This window comes from Aulonocara stuartgranti (assembly GCF_965226115.1).
Source record: "Aulonocara stuartgranti genome assembly, chromosome: 14".
NCBI lineage: Eukaryota > Metazoa > Chordata > Actinopteri > Cichliformes > Cichlidae > Aulonocara > Aulonocara stuartgranti.
In genome coordinates, this window is record NC_138950.1 from 2,051,246 (window position 1) to 2,065,815 (window position 14,570).

At 48.8% G+C, this 14,570-nt stretch overlaps 2 protein-coding genes across 2 annotated transcripts; one reads left to right on the forward strand and one right to left on the reverse strand.

Moving 5' to 3' along the window:
* Window positions 1–81: 81 nt before the first annotated feature.
* On the reverse strand, window positions 82–8,494 carry LOC309687568 (nucleotidyltransferase MB21D2). Its single transcript, XM_082502626.1, has 2 exons — window positions 8,131–8,494; window positions 82–4,666 (listed from the first exon to the last, which is right to left on the reverse strand). Exons 1-2 carry the CDS (start codon window positions 8,369–8,371, stop codon window positions 3,402–3,404), a joined length of 1,506 nt encoding a protein of 501 aa, XP_082358752.1. The 5' UTR covers window positions 8,372–8,494; the 3' UTR covers window positions 82–3,401.
* Window positions 8,495–9,404: 910 nt separating this feature from the next.
* Window positions 9,405–13,677, forward strand: parlb (presenilin associated, rhomboid-like b). Its single transcript, XM_082502627.1, has 10 exons — window positions 9,405–9,580; window positions 10,590–10,806; window positions 10,878–11,018; window positions 11,099–11,147; window positions 11,221–11,316; window positions 11,401–11,550; window positions 11,634–11,704; window positions 11,903–12,004; window positions 12,192–12,289; window positions 12,892–13,677. The coding sequence occupies exons 1-10, from the start codon at window positions 9,504–9,506 to the stop codon at window positions 13,028–13,030; spliced, it is 1,140 nt and encodes a 379-aa protein (XP_082358753.1). The 5' UTR covers window positions 9,405–9,503; the 3' UTR covers window positions 13,031–13,677.
* The last annotated feature ends 893 nt before the right edge of the window (window positions 13,678–14,570 follow it).

Here is a 14,570-nt window from a genome sequence, read left to right on the forward strand (position 1 = left end):
TGAAATGTAAACTAAGGTTTCATTTTATTGAGAACTTTAGATGTAAATTTGAGAAAGACTCACTGAGGACGTAGAGAGAAATTCAGCTTAAAAGACTTTATAGTGAAATCCAGCGAAGAGCCTTCACAGATGGGGAGGAGCTGCCATCTGAAGGGATACACCCACCCACGTCTACGTTGCATAAAGAAATCCATCGTCATAACAAAGCAGAGCAGCGAGGTACAGAAAAATAAAAACTCACAGTCAAAAGGTTCTCAACAAATAGAGAAAGCAGTAAGGTCAAAAGTCACGGAGCTCAGAAGAACACACTGATTACATTTCCACCGAGCAGGAGAGCGTGGTGCGGCACTTTGATGGTGTGAAAAACCTCTGAGTGGGAGTGTCAGTGCGGGTCTGTGGGGTCGGCAGAGCAGTGTACCGTTCAGCTTTAACTTACTTCAGTGTCTTAATGCTACATGACGTATATGTGCGTTTGTATAAGTGTGTACTTGTTCTGTGTTCACTAATTGCACTTGAGGATGAGGATATGGAGATCGCATTGTCTGCAGACGTCTGCAGATTCTTCTTCTGGTTTTTTGCATTTTCCTGGAAATGTTTCAGACTTTGACAAAAAAACAGAACAAACCTGGGACGACTCACCTTCGGCACAACCAGCTGCGGCTCAAACATGCCGGCGCGCAGTCGCATCCTGAAGGCGGCAGATGTCGCCGATGCTCGTTTACGTCAGGAGATCAAAAATATCTGCTTTAGTGTTTTTAAGCTGTAGTGAGCTGCTCGCATTAGTGCTGACTGCAGTCGCGCTTCAGCTGTCCAATCAGAGCTGAGCACAGGCTCTGACTCTGTAATCAATATTTAGGTTTCACCGAGGCTGAAGCTGAGATGAAGCACATTTTTCTTTTCCTTGTATATAAACACGACACCACAGTGTCTGATGGTCATGTGGCTAAATCTGTGATGATTTGTGCCCCTCAAAAAAACCCTTGTAGAGGTGGTGGTAATGACATCACAGCACCATCTCATTAGACACATCCCGCAGCCAAGCTGCCTGAGCTCCAAACTGAGGCTCGCCACATAATCGGTGGTTTCTGGAGCCAAACAGCGTTCGCTTACTGCACAGTAACTGTGCCAGAAACCAGCCTGGAGCTCCATCACACCAAACCTCCACCTACAGTTGGAGTGTAAAAAGTCCCAATCGGGATTTGGTCCCAATGTTTTGTGAGCGACCTGAAAGGCCGACGATCACGTGGCGAGCTGGCGGCGCTGAAGGGGAGTCGAACCCTCGACATCCAAACACTAAGAAGCAGCTGCAGAGTAAACATCGGTCAGGTTAGAAATAATAAACTAAGTTACAGTGAAGCTTATTAAATAGTGATCAAAACAAACAAGATGGAGAAAGAGGAAGTGGCGAGCGAGGCCGGTGATATCGAGCCGGATGTGACACGTTACTGACTGCGGTCGCCGTGCAGCAGATTAACCTGAGCAGTAAACAGAAACGCTGCTGTGAGCTTCAAGTCCCAAACTGTTACGCCTCGCTCACACGCACAGGCCCAAAACCCACCACGCCCCCATCAGGACCACGAGCTACGCCATCCGTCTGGATCTGGACCCTGGAATGTCTGGAAGGATTCTGGACTACGCTCAAGCTCATCAAAACAAACTGAAATGAGGAAAACTGGGAAAACATTGCAAACTACACGGGATCCAGGGCGTCTGTCAGAACGTGAGCCTGCGAGCGCGAACGAGATGCAACACCAACCGGCAGCTCAGCCGACTCCATCAGGGGAAGCTGCGTCTTTGGACCAATCACAATCACTGCAGCTCTGCCGGTTAATGAGAACATCTACAGCGTGCACTGCGACCACGCGTCGGTAAAGTGTCACCATCAACTGATATGATATACCGTCATTCGACAGTGAGGAGGACACGGCGTCCGCCATCGAGAGGAAACACGGCGGTGTTTGTTTTTTTTACATTCTGTGCAAAATCAGACGAAAAGTAGTCGACAAACCATCGTCAGTCTGTTCCTCCTTCTGCCCACACATGTCAGAGTTCAGTCACTTTGTTCCTTTTTACAGTTAGTTTCTAAGACGTTAGTACCATCATCGTCGTCCCGCGGTGGGACTAAGACATTCCTCAGAGGGACAAAATCCACCTTCGTCCGAGCTCTGCTGCTTTTGCTCCTCGATGTGAGACTTCAGGCTGTCCGCAGCTCCTGAAAGCGTCCGCCGTCCGATCAGCGAGCTCTGAAATGCTCGACGCCGAGCTGCTGCGAAAACTTGCTGTTTGGTTTGGAAAACGAGTCATTAGATATTTTGAGTAACTTGCTCATAATTATGAAAACCTCGTACTCGTGTCATCACGAGGAACGAGCGCGTGGAGGTGAAGAGCAGCTGACGCTCGCTTCAGTTTTTCTGCACTGGTCAGCATTTAGACCGACCTTCATGACTCCTGCAGTTCTCTGCTGGACAAATGCAGTCCTGCCTCATCAATGATCCATGCACGGATCCAAATATGAATGTGATGATCTCTGAGCTTCAGTAATCACCTGAGGCGTGTAACTTGGAGCTTCATCGTGCTGGAAAACAAACAGATTGTCACCGAATTCTTCCTAAATCGTTGGGAGAAATTCGTCTTTGAGGAGTTTTAGTTTGTCTGGTCTTTAAGGAGCAGGTGGAACAGCTGAAGTCCACAAACTGAAAAGCTCAGGATCAGATCTCCATCGATCAGAATTCGGCTGGTGTCCAACATGAGAACTGCAGAAGGCCTGAAGAGAACGGGTGAACAGTGGAAATGCTGAGTCTTTGCAGAAATAGGATTTATTTATTTATGCTTTGATTGTTCTTCACTATATCACAGAAAAGTAAAAATGAAATAAAAACTGAGGCTTTGGCCACGCCAGCACTGAAATTCCCACATTCGTATCAAAGCAGCTGATTTTAGCCCGGCTCCTCGCTTTCACATCGTTTCTGCCGTCAGAGCTTCAGCGCCAAATTTAAACAACAGCGAGTCTGGCGTGAGACACACGTCACGATTTCAGGAGTTGGTGGACTCGTCTCATTTCCAGGATCCCTGATAATTATATTGAACTACAAACTACGAACACTGGAGCAGCAGAGCCGGCCGAAGGTGGACTTCCTTCATTTGTAAAACAACCTGCTGCTGTGCAGCTGTGTGTAAAAGGCATTCAGCAGGTAAAAACCACAGGGCACACAGTGAAAGAGGAGGAGGTGGGGACGGGAATAGAAAAATAAAAAATAAAAAAATTGTGGCAGACACGACAAGACGATCACCTCACTTCACTCTGTGGCAGAGAAACATAAAAAAATTAAAAAAACAAAGTTTCAGAGGAGGTGGGGACAAGGCGAGGAGGAGAAAGGCTGAGAGGGAGGAGGAAGTCAGTCTCAGAAGAACTTGTCATCGATGCGGAAGTGCGGCCGCGTGACGTCGTCCGGGTTGATGAAGACTGAGATGGATTTGCCCGGATTCTCCGTGACGAGCTGCTGAAGCTTCTTGGCCAGCCGGTCGTCGGGCTGGTTCTCTCCGCCGGCGTCGGACTGCGGCGATGGCAGGTTGTTGGTGCTGCCCCGCCACTGCAGTTCCACCGTCAGCCTGTTGGCGGCCTTGGCGTGCTCGATGGTGGTGCGCAGGTGCTCGGCTGGGTCGGAGCGCACGGAGGAGAGTTTGCGGGCGTGCAGCATGGCCGTCTCGTCCGACAGGTGCTCCAGCATGTTGCACTGAGGGATGAAATAGTTGGGGCACATCTTGTTGACGAGGCAGTGCTGCAGGTCGTCGATCAGGCCCAGGAGGAAGTGGGCGGAGAAGTCGTCTTGCGCCAGGTAGTTGGCGGGGAGGCGGTCGCAGGCCCACAGCATGATGCTGCGGAGGTGGTAGGGGCTGATGGCTTTGGGGCGGGACAAGAGCTTGATGATGATGGCTTTGCAGGCCTGGTACGCCTGCATCAGGCTGGACGAGATGCACTTCTTCAGCTGCACCTCGCTGCGGGCGAACGACAGGCGCCACTCGTTCTCCTTGCGGCCTTTGTGGGAGCAGGCGGGGACGAGGTAGAAGCCGCTGATCACCTCCTCCTCGGTGATCTTCCCATCCCAGAAGTGATTCTCCATCAGCCAGCTCTGGGCAACAGCCGGCCACCCTTTAAACGACACCACGGGGACGATGTCGTAGAGCATCCGGCTGCTCCCGACGCCCAGGATGACGGAGATGATTGTGCCGTTCCGCTCCACCTTCTCCACCCTTGGCATTCCTCTCTGCGGCTTCTTCTGCACCTCCAGCAGCACCAAGGAGATGGACTGGTAGAACCAGTCAGCCACCAGTGTTGGGGAGAAGAAGTAGTTGGTGGTGCCGTTGATGTGGTCGACGATGGTGCAGCAGTCCTTCCACTTGTTGATGGTTCCTTCGTCGAAGAGGCGGAGGCTGAGCCAGGAGTGGCCCAGCGCCGAGTGTCTCATGTCCAGGGTCACCGGCTGGTTGCGGTCGTGGAGTTTGAGCGCAGGGACCAGCAGGGTGAAGTCCATGTCGTAGTCTGTGCCGCGGGCATAGACGCTCAGCTCGTCCAGGTCCATGTCCACCACGCCCTCCCGAACGCCTCCTGACAGGAGGAGGTACTCGTTGGCCACGGGGAGCTTCTGGTCCAACTTCTGGACCATTCCTGAAACAGAGGACGACAAAAAGGATCAGATAAAGATTATGTGTAAAAACGAGCACCACGCACACAAGTGTAACCGGGGGTCAGGATTTAGGCCTCGAGATACTCGTCTTACAGCCAGCTGAGCGGGTTCAGTATCTGACCAGGATGGCTGTGGCTGACCTCAGGAATGTGGACCTGGGAGGAGACCCCGAGGAACCCCCAGGATGCACTGCAGAGATCCAATCTCTTGACTGATTGGCGGAACGACGCAACGTTCCTCCAGATGAGCTGCAGGTCGTGGCCGAGGAGGGCAGGTCCGGGCACGTCTGCTTACAAGATAGACTGACGTCAGAAGCAACTCATTCGTATCTGGATAAAGTTCGACTAACATCGATTTAAAAGCTTCCCCCTGCTGTAATTAAATTCTTTAACGTTGACCGGCGGCTCTGCCGATTCGTCCAGTCTGGTTTTTGCTTTCACAGACGAGGCTGATGTTAAGGTGAGCTTTTAACGAAGTCTGCTTCGTTTGTGTCCAGCTCAGTCTGGATCGGGTCCAGTTTGGCCCTCCTGTTTTCCAGTTCCTTTCATGTCAGGTCTATTTTTGAAGCTCGCTGTGTTTGGAAGCGGACCGCGTGAGCCCCGACGGGTCACTGCGTTCAGCCCCATCGGTCGGGCCGGGCCGGCCTGGACGAGTTTTCCGCTCTGCTGAGTTTAAAGAAGAGGCGCACACACTTCCTGGCTGTCGACTGCATTCCTGCGCTGCGGTTGTTTGGACGCACGCAGTCCGTCTCTCAGAAACAGTTTCAAATAAATCAGATGAACTCAGCTCGGGGGCTGCTCGTTACCTCGGTACAGAGACGATCCTGCAAATACACACTGTCTTTGAATGAACGTCTCACACTCACTTTATAATTCCTGACTGATTTTCCTTTTTTATTGATTGGATTGATTAAATCTGGAGCATAAAACCGCCTCATCGCTTTTCTTTTGGTCTGTCTGTGAGCTGCAAACAGTGAGCGAGCTGTGAAGACAGGATGGAGCGCCGCTTCCTGTTGGGACATTTTGGAACGCTTGTTATTTCTGTGAGGAGGCGCCGTGTGCGAGCTGGCAGACTGTCAGTACATCTGAGAAAATGAACACTAATGTGAGTGTGCGGCTCTGTCAGATGGACATTTCTGCAGTTTCTGTGTGTGATTCTGTCTTTGTCGTGTGTGTGTGTGTGTGTGTGTGTGTGTGTGTGTGTGTGTGTGTGTGTGTGTGTGTGAGAGAGTCTTTTTACATCCAGATCTTGGAGGCGCTCCAGCGTCATTATCAAACTCGCATTCCTGCACTCCATCCTCCGCACTTCCTCTCAGGTTCAGTTATGATGAGCTGAGTCCTCTCAGCAGATTTGTGGCCTTTTATTTTGAAAGGTTAGGGCCCCACCGCCTTCAAAATTTTAATTATAACCTTGTAATTCCTGATTTATGTCAGATATTAAAGCTGTGTGAGGTTCATTTTTTCTCCTAAGTGAAATGTGAAGACATATTTACCATTTATATCTTGGCATATCTTCAAAATGCTAAACACAACAAATGTGCTGTAGAGCAATTCAAATAAATTCAAAGGTCAACGTAATAAACTAAAATGTTATTTCTGATCAAACGCTTCAAATGTTACAGAGAAACAAAGTCAAACATTAGATCATCATTTAATAAAAAGAAGTAAATGTTAATACAAACAGAGTATACAGAAATATCTAATGAAAATAATTTTCTTTATTTTCAAACTCTGTCAACTGTTTGTAAACAAACTCTTGAATAAATAAACAAAAACAAACACTGTGCGGAGCGATTCATTGGATTTTAATCTGGATTTTCGTGCCCGTGTTCTAACGAACATCATCGAGCGATACAGAAAGTGCACGCTCCACCATCAGAATCAAGAGCTCCTTAAATGAGCACTGAGCACGCACCTGCATGAGCCAATCACAGCTCCTCCCTGCACCTGACCGCAGTGACCTCATACAGGCCATCGAGACAATATTCAGCACGGCAGAAGCTGAAGAGCTCCTCTAAGAGAGTCAGATTTAGCACGAGTGATGTGAACTAAACACGCATTCACAAGGAGTGTTGTGCGTCTGCACCACAAAGCAACACAACTAAATTATTCAGCCACCTGCAAACACACAGCAAACTGCAGGATAATCAAAGCACGAAGGCCAGAAAAATGAGACGGAGGACGCTGACGCAAATCATCTGACATCAGCTCAGCGCGGCGCGCCAGCTTGTACACATGCACTGAAATCACCAACCAATCAAAGAGAGTGCTCAACACAAAGGTCAACAGATGCGTCGTCCCCTCACACAGTTAATTTTTCCAAATCCTGCACCAATATTGGGAATAAAATAAAATAATTTCCACACATGTGCACACAACAAATCAGTTTCCTGGTTGTGCCGCAGAAATCCTACATGCTAAAATCCAAGAATTTCCCCTAGCAGGACCGGAGCTCCGCCTTCGTGGATGAGCTGTTACTACAGTAACCTCACAGCAGCCATGTTATTGGTCACGTGACACATTGAAAATGTTCCAAAAGGCTCCAACAGCACAAACACGGTCCAGAGGTCCAGTTCAGGTGAAGCTGAGCAGTCAGCTAGCAGCTACAGCCACCTGTGTCATCATCCACCCATCAGTCAAAGAGGCCACGCCCCTAATCATATAAACTTTAAGCCTTATTACAGTTTAACCAGGTGAACCCTAAAAACTTTCTTCTACTGTACAGGTGTTACGAAGGAGGACATTATCCACAGAGACAAACAGTTTGTGTATCAGGCTGCAATCATGTTTATTTCTGCTGTACAGTTTTAACATGGGAGTCTATGGGGGACTGACTCACTGCTGCCTCTGCTGGACGTCAGAGGAACTGGAATCTTTTCATTTGCCCCACGGGGTGATGTTTGGGGAAAAAACGGATGATTTATTTCTCGCTGTAAAAGAAATTCGGACAACTAATTTGGCAGAATTTAATCTGACAATTTTAAATATATTTGAGCACATTTGTTCCTCACTGATGCGCTATGTGCGGAAAAAACACCTGCTGGTCGGAGTCCTCACAGCTGGAAGTTTAATATTAGTGAAGATTTGTTTGTTTTTAATATATTTGAAGGTGTGGATGAGGCTGGGATTGTAGTGGGCTTCACCTTGCACTGAGGGTGGTGTTAGTGTCGTCTGTGTTTAGTATTTTCGTATTTGTGCAGCACCTGGAGAAGCTCAGCTACACTTTTATGTTCGTTTTAAACCAAGAAACGAGAAGAAGAGAGGCTAAGAGGATGCATGCGATCCCTAATGCGGTCCAGGTGGAGCAGATGTGCATCACCTGAGCCTCTGCACATCTGGATCACCCCTGCAGCTCCGCGCTCACACCAGCTGAAATAATCAGGTGGAGTCCGAGGATGTTTACCGCAGCCTGGTGTGTGCGTGTGTGTGTGCGTGCGTGTCCTCACCCAGCATGGAGAAGATGAAGTCCTTGGCCGTGTGGATCTCCAGAGCCCGCTGGTCGTCGTACTCCCGCTGGTCGTGCTTGCTGAACTCCTGGATGAGCCGGTTCAGATCCTCCATGCGGGCCGCCGACCTGAAGTCCAGCTCGGGCCCGCCGCCGTGCGGCAGCCTCCCGGCGGCCATGGTGGGGCTGTTCCCGAGGCTGCCCGACGAGCCAGCCCGGCCGGAGAGAGCAGGGGCCGCCATGGTTCCTCCGCGGTCACACGCTGGTTCTGCACTGCCCACGCTGCAGCTGCTCCTCTGTCGCGGACCGAACCGAACCGAACCAAGGCGAGCCACTCCACAGTGAACACAAGCACCGGAAACCTGCCCCGCTTCCGCCACTCAGCGCTTTCAAAATAAATGCCCCCTAATTAAATTGTATTATCTTATATTATATTATATTATATTATTATCAGCGTTCACCATCTGCTTCCATCTCACCCACCCACCTATCCCAGCACCCTCCTCTGTCACACCAACCCCATGTCTTCCACTGTATTCATGGATCACCTCAGAGGTTTTTCTGTTTTCCTTCTGGCAGCTCCACCTTCAACATCCATCTCCAAACCATGCATCACAGCAGGTCTCACTATCATCTTTTGAACCTTCTCTTTCACTCTTGGTGCTATTTTTCTGTCGTAAGTATCGGTCATATCAGACACTTGTCTCCTTTCACTCCACCCCGCCTGCAACCTCTACTTCTACCACCTCTCCTGTGCACTGACCCTTCCTTTGGGTGGTTGACTCCCGGGTATCTATCTTCCATACTTCTCTTCACCTTTCCACCTTTCTCCTGCTCATTGCTTCTATTTACTTTCATTCTTCTTCTCTTCTACAGTCTCATCCACCTATACCATACTCTCATCACATACTCTCTGTAGATCCACAAAGACCACAAAGATCCACAGTTCATCACCTTCTGACCTTCTCTATACTTCTCCATCAACACTCTTAAAGTACACTGCTCCTCAGTGATCGCCATTTCTCTTCTTCTCAACCACTCTTTCTCATATCTTCATCTTCATACCTTGTTCTTAAAAATTAGTACCAGAACACTTTTGTATTATTCCTCTGACACTCATTTGCATTTATTGTGTTTCACTCTGAAAATAAATATCAAATTTCGTTGTATTGACTTTGGCAGCGTTTTACCTTGAAGGTCACAGGCGGATGTTGTGCTTCGTGTTGAGGATTTTGTTTTGTTGATTCAATTGTGTGCAGTATCCGCCTCTGTCCTGCGGGCGTCGCTGACGGTGCCGGAGCTCCTTGGTGACCCGGAAATGAACAACTGCTAGGCGGCCCTTCGGCCGACCTGTCGGGGTCACCGGGATCCAATATGGCGTGGAGGAGCTGCTCCGTCCTGCTCAGACTGACCGGAGATGAAGGCTTACGGAGCTCCGTGAGGGGTGGCAGGTCAGTCCCCACAGGCGGGGGCGAGCAGCCCGTCCCGGGTTACAAACAGACAGATCCTTGCTGCCGGAGTTAGCTCCGTTAGCTTCAAGGACAGTTTAGAATCAACGGGCTGTTAGCAGGTTAACGTTAGCCGCTGCTAACAAGCGGGGAGCTGCCTGGGTGTGTTTGTGTGTTTATCTAATTATCCGGTGATGTAAAGCTGTTTGTCCTATTTAAACACCCCAGTGTGCCCCCTTACATACATGCCCATTACATGCAGTTCTTCCGAAGCTCTTTCAAGTCCTCCCTCCGGCTCAGTGCAGAGGGACGCTGCTTCCGTCGGTGCCCTAAAACCCAGGGGTTAATCTCCTGTGGCCAGCTGACCTGTGCTGCTTTAGGTGGCTTTATTTATAATCCACAAGCAGTCCACTCGGACCCTTCCAATGACCAAAAGTTACTAAATGGATTCAGTGACATAAAACCAGACGTTTGTGGTAAAAATGTTTTTGGGATTGTTGCTCAGTCTGAGGCCGGCTGGTAAAAGGAGACAGCAGCTAATCCTTAGATAATTAAAAGGTTGGCAGGATGTTTATACTCTGACACACTGGTGCATTTACAGTCATGATAAAAAGAAAGTGCACCCACTCTCAGCGGGAAGGTTTTATCTAATCACGGGAAGATGAATTGAGTCGGGTCCTTGGCAGAAGTCTGTACTGCGAAGCAGGAGTTCACCATGGTAACTTGTGCTGTGAACACAACCTGCTCACCACCTACTGACCAATCAAATCTCCAGAAATTACCATCGCCTTTCCTGTGTGTGTGGAGCGTCAGTAATAAATGTAGATTCTTCGATACAACTTTGTTCCTTTGGTTATTTATTAATGATTTTTTCATTTAATTATTTTTGCCTTTTGACAGGAAACAACATTTTTTGTTGTGCTTCCTGTCTGTGGTTGTGGCAGGAGGATGCTGGCGCTTCATTAAAGAGAACTTTTTTTCTCACAGTTGTGATTCCTCGTCTGTCCACCAGGTGGCCTCAAAGCTTCCAGCAGAGATGCGGCTTCAGGAAAGCTGCAAGGAAACCCGAGTCCAAGAAGGTGGAAGAGGAGTTAGGCCCCGCCCACAGCGAATCCTCTGAAGCCGCGGCACAGCGCCGGACCCCCGCTCCTCACTGGGACCATCAAGCTCCACCCAGTCCCCCACGCGCCTTCGGCCGGCTCGTCAGGCCGCTCGTCTTTACCATCGGGGTAGGTTTATGTTGTTTCGGTGGCGATGACGCCGCTGATGATGTCACGGACAGGTGTTGACTCCATGTCAGTTTACAGGCTGCTCCTTCGGCTCGGCGGCCATCTGGCAGTACGAGTCCCTCAAGTCTCGAGTGCAGAGCTACTTTGACGAGCTGCGAGCCGATTGGCTGGAGAAGGTGCGACCTCAGAAACGAGGAGACATCCGCAAAGAGGTGAGGGTTCGACGTCATCACCTGTAACCAGGCTCCACCCACACTTTGATCTGAGTCTTAATTGGCTGTCTGTGTTTTAGATCAACCAATGGTGGAACAGCCTGAGCGAGGGCCAGAGGACGGTAACAGGTGAGTCAGTGCTTACGAGCAAAGCGCTGAACTTTCACATGGGGGTTGCTGGATTGAATTTCTTTTTTCCCAGGGATCATTGCTGCTAACGCCATCGTGTTCTGCTGCTGGAGAGTGCCGTCTCTGCAGCGCTTCATGATCAGATACTTCACCGCCAATCCGGCCTCCAGTGAGTCTCGCCACCGCCGCCACGATTCGTTCAGGGTCTCCGATTGAGCCTCTGTAACTGTGGCTGTTTGTTGTTGCCCCGCAGGGACTCTGTGCTCTCCCATGATTCTCTCCGCCTTCAGTCACTTCTCGTTCTTCCACATGGCGGCCAACATGTACGTCCTCTGGAGCTTCTCCACCAGCGCCGTCTCCATGCTGGGCCGAGAGCAGTTCATGGCCGTGTACCTGTCGGCAGGTGCTTTTCACTGTGGTGTAATCTCTGAGATTATCTGTGTTTGTTTATGAGTGTGACGTTGATTTTATTTCTTCCGTTTTCAGGTGTTATTTCTACGTTTGTCAGTTATGTGTGCAAGATGGCCACGGGGAGGTTCGGCCCATCTCTCGGAGCGGTGAGTGACTGCTTCACAGGTCAAACTGTACCTCGCTCAGAGTCACGTCTGTTTTATGGTTTTATTTTAGAGGACGTGTAGATTTTAGGAGGTCAGTGCGAACACACTGATGTGATTCTTTTGAGCGATTTTCTTTGGTGGACGTCTGTAAATGTTCTCAATAAATAAACAGCCTGAAGTTCCTGTTTCTGTTTTCAGTCTGGCGCCATCATGACCGTCCTCGCTGCTGTTTGTACCAAAATACCTGAAGCCAAACTGGCCATCATCTTCCTCCCCATGTTCACCTTCACCGCTGGCAACGTAAGACCCCGCCCACCCCTCTCCTCGCCCAGTCTACCTGGACAGAGATCTCTTTTTCATCTTCTGCATCAGCCCACCTGCAGCTGCTGCACATCTGCAAGCTGCTTTGAAACCCACCTGAGCTTCAGCTCCTGCTGCTGGCTTTGACCTGACTGAACTCGCGCTCTGTTTCCGTGTCTGTCTGCAGGCTCTCAAGGCCATCGTTGCCATGGATACCGCAGGCCTGGTGCTTGGATGGAGGTTTTTCGACCATGCTGCTCATTTAGGAGGAGCCATGTTTGGAATGTAAGTTAGCAAGTTAGTCGATTTTTTTATTTATAAAGGTTCATTTTTAATTTTCTTTGTTAATTCACAGAGAAGTTTTTTTTTTACCTTCTTACAGTAATTTTCTATATTAGATGGTGGGAAAAAAAACAGCTTTTCTGTCACTTAATTGTTGAACTTAATTACTTAATCACGTTGGTTTAGTGTGAGTGGCCGTGGGCGACGTCTGTATCCATAGGAACAGCTGTAAAATGTGGAAATACAGTTAAAAGTACAAAATTGATGGCTTCCTTGACATTTTCCAGAGCCAGACTGCAGTCTTTTCCGGGCCGATTCTGGTCCCTGGAACTTATGTTTGACCTCTCTGGATCAGATGGTTAATAGGTAGAAGCGGAAGTGTGAAGGCAAAGCTGTCGATTTCCTGTTTGTGTTCCTGAGTGAAGAAAAGAGCGAGACTGTAGACACGAGCTGTAGAAAGGGAGCCCGCCGAGGAGGTGCAGCGGGACCAGGGCCTCCTCGCTGACGTGTTTTGGACGTTGAGATATTTGGAAAACTGATTTATTCTGTTTTGTGACGACGTTGCAGTGACGTGTTTTTAATCAGACTTGTTCTTCTCTCCTCAGCTGGTACGTTCTGTTCGGCCACGAGTTGATCTGGAAGAACCGAGAACCTTTCGTCAAACTTTGGCACGACTTCAGAACTCGAAGGGGACCGGGAGGAGGAGAAGGCGGCGGCGGAGGGGACCGAGGAGGCGCCATTTAGGACGCTGAAACACAGAGAATGAAGGAAATAAAATGCTAACGTAACATGTAAAGATGTATAAAATGTACAGAGAGAATCACGGAGCCCGGGCACAGGCCGGAGTCGAAGTAAAGACTCGTACTTGTATTTATAAAACATGAACGATTCCATTGTTGTCTCCTCGCCTGCTTTTGTTTACAGTTTGATCAGAGACAAAGACAAACGTGGCACAGAGGTTTACAGCAACGACCTGTCGGCTGATCGTGTGACAAACAGCCCAGACAGAACCAGTCAGAGGGACTTTTTGCCTCAAAAATCTGTAAAAGACTTAAAAAGACAACTGAGGGATTCTTAAAGAGCTCCACCTACCTCAGGTGAAACTTCAAACCCCATCAGGACGCCGTGTCTGAAACTAGAGTCTGGCTGCTGCTGCAGAACGAACCGGACGACTGAACAAACACCGTGTTTGCCAAACAGGCTGAAGTCCACCAACAGATCAGACTGATGGTGTCAGAGCGCGATCTGAAGGGTCGTCACGGAGAGCGTCATACGCCTGCTGCGATTGGCTCACAGCTTTAATAAAGCCCTGTGATGCTCGTGGGTTTAACTTTCTTAAAATAGACTCGATGATATTTGTGTTGTGGAAAAATAAACTGATCAAAACCTGATTTTCTGAGATTTATTCAAAGTTTAAAACAAAGGGACCAAAAACAATACAGCACCAACATCAACAAGTAAACAAAATACTAACAGCTCCTTTATAGCCGTTGTCTTGATGCAGTCTTTGTTCAGCTGTAGGGACCTGTTCCCACAGTCGTGTAGCAGTGGTCTGATAATGACGGCAGAGCTTCACACTCATTCTTTGTTACAAACCAACAGCACGCAGAGAGGAGAGCAGCTGAAGCGCAGCACACCAGAGCTTGTGACACATTATTTTGGTTTTTGAAATCGATGAACGAGACAGAGATGAACACTGAACACCTCAAACTAAAGAAAAGGCCGACCCTCGCTCAGAGACTCGCACTTTTTTAATGTCTCTTTAATAAAATGCACTCATTCAAACCTTTTACCTGATTCACAACTGAGATCAGACATGAGTGTGCACATCTGTGAGACCTCGGTGATGCTGAATGATCTGTGAGGGATTTAGAGCAGCACAGAGGTTCTTATTTCATACAAACAACATATTCCCACATCCAGAGAATCGGAGTATTAAACTCCACATCTGTCAGCAGCTGAAAACATCTGGAGCTTTTCAAACCAAACACTTGACGAAGGAGGTGCGAGGTGTGCGAACCCTCTGGTTCCTGAGGGAACATTTGCCGTTAAAATCACCGCAGCTTGTTTGCAGTCGTCTTACTAAAGCAAGGACGGACTTCCCAGATAAAAGATCACCTGTTGTTGGTCCTCTTGTATGTCAAAGCCTTACAGAGAGAAGAGCTGCTGCAGCAGGATAGGAAACCTGCTGTTTTCAGTTTATCAAAAAGGCTCTGAAGGACTTTTAAACCACAGGTTTCCTTCTTTTGGTATATTTTGTCCCACTCCTGCATAGAAGCAGGGT